Raw genomic sequence first — 8,671 nt, 5'->3', positions numbered from 1 at the left:
GAGACCAGCCAGATGGTGTCAGTGGGTCAGTTTTTTCTCACACAGCTACTCTGCACATTAGAGAGGGAACTCATACACACAGGAAGCCTGTGAGCACATTGAGAGAGAGAGAGAGAGAGAGAGAGAGAGAGAGAGAGAGAGAGAGAGAGAGACAGAGAGACAGAGAGTAAAAAAAGACAACGCCTGCAAGCAGTCACAGCAGAAGAGGTGAAGAATCTGCTCATGACACATGCAGCTAAGAAGCTTCTTTCTTAAGTGGGTGGATTGTTTCTAAGTGACAGTCTATCTGTAAACTGAGAGGGCACAATGTCACGACGGGACCAGAGGTTTCGGAGAGGAATGAAAGGACGGTAAGAGCTGCTGTTATTCATTTGTCAAATGTGTATGTCTGAGTGAAAGAAGGAGTATGAAAGAGGGAACGAAAGTGCAATACTTCCTCAAACAGAACTCTGCCACAACAAGCAGCTACACGAATAACCAAATTCTTATTGGTTCATCAACTATGTGTGCGTATGAGGTCTTTTGGATCTTCTATGGTTCTATTCTATAGCCAACTACTGTTCCTCTGGTCTACATCAAAACATACAAAATAAACCACAAATGCACAACTTACTACTCCTGTACTACATACACAAAACCACTGAGCCAATATCTCTGTAAAACTCAGTTGGATCAAAAGCAAGTTTCCTTTTCAGAACTACTGTTTGTTTGATAGGAAATCCAGCAGGGCGAAAAAGACAGACTGAGAGGAAACCATGGCAGGAGAATACGTCATCAGATTCTTAACATTTGACCTGCATTGATGTTCTGACATTATAACATGTTTGTTATAGCAGGTGCTGGTGTGTCTGCGACTCCACTTTTAGTGACACAGGAACAGATCTTAGAACAGAGAGGAAATGTACAAATGGCTTATGTTTAGAGGAAGATGAAGCACAGGCCAGATGAGGGGAATACTCTGAGATGGAGAAATATCATGAGGTGGGTAGCAGTAGGAAACAAAGGGGGCAGGGGAAAAATTCCCAGGATGTGTCTGGCCTGATTCCAGGGTCTTTTTCACATCCAGATGTTTAGGTAGAATTGCATATGTGGAGCTGGAAGGTTCCACATCCGTCGCCAGCAACACAATAACAAAGACAGGAGGTCTAAAATAAACCTGCAGCTGTTTGATAGTTTTATTACTGAATAATCTTTTCTCCTCCTTCCTAAGAAAGGACAGGCAGGTCTAACAGATCTCTAACAGTACAACATAAAGTCCAGTGTATGATTCAACTATGATTTCATATCATATGCTTGATCACAAAAAATAAGAATATTTTTGTTTTTGTTATTTGAAATTGAGCCTTTTATATCTACAGTTGGAGCAGGCCACCATGTTAAAACACTGTGTTTCTACAGCAGCCCAGAACAGACAAATTAAATACTGACTTTATACAGGGCCTTCCAAGTGTTTCTAATTACACTCATACACTAGCAAGGTGGGGGTGATGTGAGGAGATTGCAATGCAGGTATTGCACCACTAGTTGCAACTACATCCTACACACTGGACCTTTAATATGAGCCACAGTGAACCTAAAGTTTATTATTCCAGTTATGATATCTATCAAATACCACAGATGACCATAATGCTATATGGTCTACTAAAAATGACTATTCTCAGTTTAGTAGTTTAGTAACACAAAAGGAGTGATATGTAGCAGCAACATCTTTTGAATAGATAAAAGAGAAGAATCACTTGGTCTGTTTTTTACACTAGTGACACTGAAGCAATCTCTGCACAGCAATGACTGATTAAGAAGTAGGATGCTTAGGCTGCAGAAATCATTTAATTGTAATATTTTCCTAATGTGATAAAATGAAAAACTTTTAATAATTTTACCTTGCCAACAACTTCATTGTCAATAAAAAGGAGACCTTTTCATTCCCTATTGTAAGAACAGCATGGCATTTAGAGCTTAGAGGAAACATGGAGCTGTGCTCTGTCCAGGAAACCACCTCCCACTCTGGCTGCACTGTCAGAGAGATAAGGAAGCAGGTTTTTGTTGTACATACACATTATTCTCCATTTACTTCAAAACAAGGATTCCACAGAAAATTTCAGTTTGAAGATCTTGATCAGATCTTTACAGGACTGAACATGCAGCACTGCACTTAAGGAACAAGTGTTTTTGTGGCAACTGTTGTAATGTTTGCACTTTGTTATATTGTCTTTTGCAATCATGGGTGTGTCCACTGGAAACTATTATGAAGTTACAGTGACTGACCAGTGACCCCACATGAGCAGTCCTTTTCATAAGACACAGTATTAGTTTGACTGTTGTCTCAGTCACGATGACATCAGCAGTTCAAGATCTACAATGTCACCAACATCCCTGCAGCAAAGATAACTGTATTTCCTCTCAGCTTTGCAGTCACAAAATATCACACAGGGTCAAACATAAGGAGTGGAGTTAGATGTCGGTGACACACAATCCTACCGTGTGTTTAAAAAAAAGAGGCTAAACTGAAGACGATATTTTATGGCCTAACTGACCTGGAAGTGTTCTACCTGATCCTGTGTGTGACGATGTAGCAGGTCAACTTTCCTACCAAGTCTCATGTGTTCCATTGCTGATTAGGCTCACATTACTTTGCTTGAACACCTATCATCTATCATCTTACAAAGTCTAAATTTAAACATATATCTGCATCTTCTCCTGTTTCATCTTTCCGCCGTCTCGTTGTTTCACCATCTGTCGCATCGCTGTTTCCCTCTTTTCTTTAGGTGTTGTGAGTGTGGCTGTATCCTGTCTCACTGGTACTATGAAAGAGAGGGGCAGCTCTTTTGTAAGAAGCACTACTGGGCCCGTTATGGAGAGCACTGCCACGGCTGCAGGGAGACCATCACAACAGGACTCATTATGGTAACAGCATCAGCTCACTAAATACATACATACAACTGGGGCTGTACAATATGTTCAATATCATAATTCAATCAATAGGAATTCTTATTAAATTATATAATTATATAAAATTATTCAAATGCAAACTAATCAAAAAGGAGGGTTACAGGCTAAAACACACACTCTCACTATATGACACTTCAAGCATATTCTATACCTTAATAGTTCAGTAAAACCATTTTTATCTTTCTTTACTCTACATGTACTTTTAGACTACAAAAGAGGGAAGTCCAATTTCCTTACCTTGTCTGACCATTTCCTCTCATTTCGCATTGCAAACTGACATTTCATCATAATTAGTCAGAACATTACAGTTAACAAACAGTCCTGAGCCATAATAAGCTAGGAGATAATCTTCTTTTCAGTTTCCTTGCTCACTCACTCCAAAACCTCAACCAGCAACAAACTACCGATAGTTGGTGTGCTCATTTAAAAAAAAAATGCTGCTTTGTAGATCACTTCAAGCTGTCGTTTATTCAAACTGACAAGTGGCCATACAAATATCAAATATGTACATGCACATGTAACATTTGCAGACAGAAGAATGGCAACAGTCTCTGCTGGATCAAATATTGCAACAAAAAGTAGAGACTCTCAGCATGCTACTCCATCTATTCAAACATTAAAGGCCTTCCTGCCGCTTGTTTTTCTCCTGCTATGAAAGTAAATGCTTTTTTTCTTTCAACTCTCAATCCAGAGGATATCCTGACACTGCAAGGCCTTGATGCAGCAATGCACAGAAAGATATAATTCCGGGCTGCATTTAGCCCCTAAAGTCTGACCCCACTACTCTACTGCTGTCATACTGTCATTGTAAAAGACAATATTATTTCCCAGTACTGTACAATGTACACAAACATTGTGTTTCACCATGCTGCTTTCCTGTATAAACAGGTTGCTGGAGAGCAGAAGTACCATCCTGAATGCTTCACTTGTATGAGCTGTAAAATGTTCATCGGAGATGGTGACACCTACACACTTGTTGAACGCACCAAACTCTACTGGTAAACTACTATACAATAAGCAAACATTTTTTTCAGATTAATAATAAAGATTCTGATTTTGATGAGTGTATTTTCTTTTATGTCTTGATTTGTCTGTTCTGCAGTGGCCACTGTTTCTCTCAGGGTGTGGTATCAACCGTGAGGTCAGCTTCTTCACTCACCAAGAGTCCCCACATGGTGGCGCTGGTGTCTTTCCCTCCCCATGCAGGTGGCCAAAGAGGCCTGACTGTAGCCACTGACCTCAGCCAAGAGAAAGGCCTTCTTGTCACAGTCACAGAGTGAGTCTCTGAATGCAAGACATGACCAAGTGTGAATGCACTTTCTTCCACAGCCCAAAGACATGCAGGTTCATTGATGACTCTAAATTGGCCGTATGTTTGAGTGTGAGTGTCAATGGTTGTTTGCCTCTGTGTGCCCTGTGATTAACTGGCGACTTGTCCAGGGTGTACCCCGCCTCTCATCGAAAGTCAGCTGGGATAGGCAACTCCAACTAAACCCAAAAACTGACTGCCTATTTTTCCAACATACATTCACCTATTGTTATTGTCCATCAGGTTAGACCCAGCTGTCCTCAGCCCTGACCTGTTGCCCTCTCTACACACTGGTGACCGAGTACTGGAGGTCAACGGCATCCCTGTCCGCAACATTTCCCCAGAGGAGGTAGGTCTCAAACCACTGACCAATTCATCAGTAATATCATGACTAAATGAGATGCAGATATGTTTTCTGTCCGCCATAAAAACAAGCAAACAAACACTATATCCTTTCCTCTAGATAAACTGTGTGATCCAGGACACAAGCAGACCACTGCAGCTGACCATTGAACACAACCCTCAGTCTCCTGACGACCTCCTCCACTCAAACAGTCCCCAAGACGATATTAGCTGTCCTGATCCCTGTGTCTGTGAGAAACTTTCTTCGAACCACAAACTCCCGAGTCTAGAGGAAGAGCCAAGTCCAGGGGAGGAGATAGATGAACCAATCGGATTGAGCCTCTCACCACCTCAGAACCAAAGAACCATGGGAAAGCGATCCAGACACATTTTGTAAGTGCTAATTTTGAGGGTCTTTGATTAATTTCTCCTATTTCCTTTTGTCTAAGTCTTTTCTTTTCTTCCTCAGGCGGAGCTGTAGTATAGATAAATGTCCTCTGTCCCCTGGAACGCTGTCACTTTTATCTCAAAGGAGAGAGATGGTTCGCTCCGAGTCTCTTCGTGTGGACTCTGGAGAGCGGACACATCGCATCTTCAGACCTTCAGACCTCATCCATGGTGAAGTGCTTGGAAAAGGATTCTTTGGACAAGCTGTCAAGGTACCATAGTTACATTTTCATCACTTTGACCCTTTTATTACTATTGCTGACTCTGCTGCCAGTTCACTGATTTTAGTGAGTACTGTGATCCTGTTTCTCTCAAGGTAACCCATCAAGAGACAGGGGAAGTGATGGTGATGAAAGAGTTGATAAGGTTTGATGAAGAGACACAGAAGACCTTCTTAAAGGAGGTAAGTCAGAAAAGGAAAGATTTAAGGTATAATTAACAAGGAGTTAACCAAGTTAACCAAGTTAACCCTTACCAACCACAATGATTATTGCTTTATTTAGGAGACTACAAAGGGGATACAAGAACTACAGTACATATTAAATCTAAGGTTTCTAAGTTAGGGAAGATGGATGCTCTTCAGTTGCTACAAGCAGTAGTACAATTTTGAACCCATCTTACACCATCAAGAGGGTTACTACTGTATGTAAGTATCCTACTTCTGAACATATTTATTCTACAGGTGAAGGTGATGCGCTGTATGGACCACCCCAATGTTTTGAAGTTCATTGGACTGTTTTATAAAGACAAACGAATCAACTTCGTCTCTGAATACATTCAAGGAGGAACTCTCCGAGAGACCATCATAAAAATGGTTAGTTCAAACAGTTTTCTATGCGTCAAGAGTATTGTCAAATGTACACATACACACTACTACACGCTCGCAATCTTGTCTTGTTGTAGGACAAGGATTTTCCATGGAGAACAAGACTGGGTTATGCCAAAGACATTGCATCTGGAATGGTGAGTCCTTTCAGTTAAAAGTATATTATAAAAGTAAAAGATTTATATCCAAAATTATTCCTTTATCTGGTATCAACATCCTCTAATGTATATGACCTTTCTGCTTCTAAGGCCTATCTACATTCCATGAATGTTATCCACAGAGATCTAAACTCACACAACTGCCTGGTCAGAGAGGTAAACATCTTACATCTTCTGTTACTGTGAAAAAACAAGACTAGGGTTATGTTTTGATAGCTGTTCTTAACATCTCTCTCTCTCCTTAATCAGAACCAGTCTGTGGTGGTGGCAGATTTTGGACTAGCCCGCCTGGTGACAGAGGAGAGGAATCAGAGCAGAACATCCTCTCTGGAAAGGCCTGTGAAGGGGGCGCTGTCAGAGCTTCGCAGGCCTGATCGGAGAAAGCGTTACACTGTGGTAGGAAACCCCTACTGGATGGCCCCTGAGATGATCCAAGGTGAGTGCACCAAGTTTGGGTTATAGGAGGGGATCACCAGTTTCTGAGTCATCTCCAGCATGGGTAGTACAGAACAGTAAAGATATGATTCACATTTTCACATCCTTCCTCTGCACCTCTCAGGAAAAAGCTACGATGAACGGGTGGACATCTTTTCTTTTGGTATCATGATATGTGAGGTAAGAACATCTCAGCAGAATGATGCAGTGTTGATAATGATGATGAAAATAATAAATTAATTTGTTAAAATGTTCTATGTTCTGATGTTATGATCAAGAATTTTATCAATTTTATATCTAAAATCTAAAAAAGTATGTATCTATTTGTATCTCTCTTAAGATAATAGGTAGAGTGAATGCCGACCCTGACTACCTCCCCCGGACCAATGACTTTGGGTTAAATGTAGACGGTTTCCTGCAACAGTACCACCCTCTACAGTGCCCCTCTGCCTTCCTGCCACTGGCTGCCCTCTGCTGTGACATGGACGCTGATAAACGGTATACCTGCACAAACCCAAGATGGGAATTTATAAGATTTTATTGATATCAGTGCCATTACTGATTCTGCATATTGGTCTGATTCTTCATCAACTCCCTCCCTTCTGTGCAGGAAAAGTAGGCCCACACAGTTTTGTTTTTCAATTGCAGCAGTGTGTCCGTCATCATCAAAGTGAATTAAATGACTGAATATTTGGAAAGCAATCATTTAGATTGTCTTATTTAAAAAGTAAATCCACCTGATTGGTGCTAATATTAACAAAGGGTGTTCATCCTCTGTAACGGATGTGTTGCTCAGTTGGGATGCAGGGGCAATCATGTGTAGCGTGTCAAATACATGCTAATCTTGTAATGGCCATGTTGTGTTGAAATATGTTTCCACACACTGCTGGTCTTTTTACTTAGAATTACAATTTTACAGACATTGCGTTGTTGTCATTTTTGAGAAATAAAGCTCTCTGTCATGACTTCTTCTTGTTGCAAGTGTCCAGCAGTGTAGACACATGAGTTTGACATCACTGTTCTGTAAAAAACTTGCTGGCATTAATAAGCACTGAGGTATACTGTTCAGATGAATAAGCCAATTTGGAACTGGTTATTAACTAACTTCTAGTTAGTTGATGTGTACAAAGTTTACTGCATCATAACTGGTGTGTGAGCACAAATAGATACACTAATACAACACTCATTTATGCAGGGCTCTTTGGGCTGTGTGCTGCCCATACAATGAGTACTATACCTAACAATATATTACACAGATAAACTAAATGTATATTTATGCTAAATAGCCTACTAAATATTTAGTCAATTCAGTACTGCAGTAGATCATCTTTTCATTACAGCTCTTTGTGTTTGACTCTTTCAGTCCTTCATTTTCAAAGCTGGAGGAGTGGCTGGGAAACCTGCTGATGCACCTGGACATGGGTCTGCCTCTTCTCTCAGAGTTGGATCAGCTCCGCAGAGCTTTCTGGGAGAATCACATTCAAAAAAACTTCTTTCACGAGCAGGACAAGATGCTTGTTCCTCCTGAACAAATCCACTGTTCGCAGCCACAAAGACAGAGCCCTAGTCCTAAGCGATGCTCGGATGATGCAAAAAAGCACGCTGAGCTAAATAATATAACTCAGAGCCAAGACCAAACTAGCACACTTGAAAGCCATTCGGACAGACAGCAACACAAGCATAATAACCATGGCATGAGGACTGTGTATAAACACATGAGTGGAGAATGTAATGACCACTCACAAGACAAGAGACAGACGGGTGTCAGGTCTACAAGCACAGACAGAAAGAATGAATCTGAAACCAATGAACACAGTAACTCTGTGGGACAACTAATATCCCAGTACGAACTCTCACAACCACTGCAGGTGAACAGCCCGCTGCTAGGCCGGTCCAACAGGCCCAGGAGGATTTGCAGAGTGCTGTGGGAGAGAACTACAGAGGACAGCTCTTTTTTGTGACTGTCCGATCTAATGGAGAACGACAGAACACTCCTTCAAAGCCCATTTTTGAGGGATAATACACTTATTAAAGACAATTGTGCCTTTTCAGACACTTGGGAGAGCAAAACAGTCATAACGCATGGAAAACCTGCAGAGGGATAATACAGATTGATATTCTGCATGAAAATATTAAAAAGACTTGTATGCAGCTTGATAACATTTGCATGGCACATTACATTTGCCTCATATTGCTCTGTGAATC

General features: G+C 41.0%; 1 protein-coding gene across 1 annotated transcript; it reads left to right on the top strand.

Annotated features, from left to right (window-relative positions):
* Positions 1-118: 118 nt before the first annotated feature.
* Positions 119-8,621, top strand: LOC104925782 (LIM domain kinase 1). Its single transcript, XM_010739484.3, has 15 exons — positions 119-350; positions 2,766-2,904; positions 3,838-3,947; positions 4,052-4,225; positions 4,502-4,607; positions 4,722-4,993; positions 5,070-5,259; positions 5,364-5,450; positions 5,730-5,861; positions 5,951-6,010; positions 6,122-6,187; positions 6,281-6,467; positions 6,591-6,646; positions 6,807-6,964; positions 7,830-8,621. The coding sequence occupies exons 1-15, from the start codon at positions 307-309 to the stop codon at positions 8,425-8,427; spliced, it is 2,379 nt and encodes a 792-aa protein (XP_010737786.3). The 5' UTR covers positions 119-306; the 3' UTR covers positions 8,428-8,621.
* The last annotated feature ends 50 nt before the right edge of the window (positions 8,622-8,671 follow it).

This window comes from Larimichthys crocea, chromosome XXII (assembly GCF_000972845.2).
Source record: "Larimichthys crocea isolate SSNF chromosome XXII, L_crocea_2.0, whole genome shotgun sequence".
In the NCBI taxonomy this organism is placed as follows: Eukaryota; Metazoa; Chordata; class Actinopteri; family Sciaenidae; genus Larimichthys; species Larimichthys crocea.
The sequence above is the reverse complement of the archived record's forward strand: the minus strand, read 5'-3'. Positions and strand labels throughout refer to the sequence as shown.

Bases quoted from the DNA above. Each gene is read 5' to 3' on its own strand.
- LOC104925782 (XM_010739484.3), top strand. From the start codon at position 307: ATGTCACGACGGGACCAGAGGTTTCGGAGAGGAATGAAAGGACG. The intron at 5,260-5,363 runs GTACCATAGTTA...GTTTCTCTCAAG, and splicing joins TCTTTGGACAAGCTGTCAAG to GTAACCCATCAAGAGACAGG. The intron at 5,451-5,729 runs GTAAGTCAGAAA...TTTATTCTACAG, and splicing joins AGAAGACCTTCTTAAAGGAG to GTGAAGGTGATGCGCTGTAT.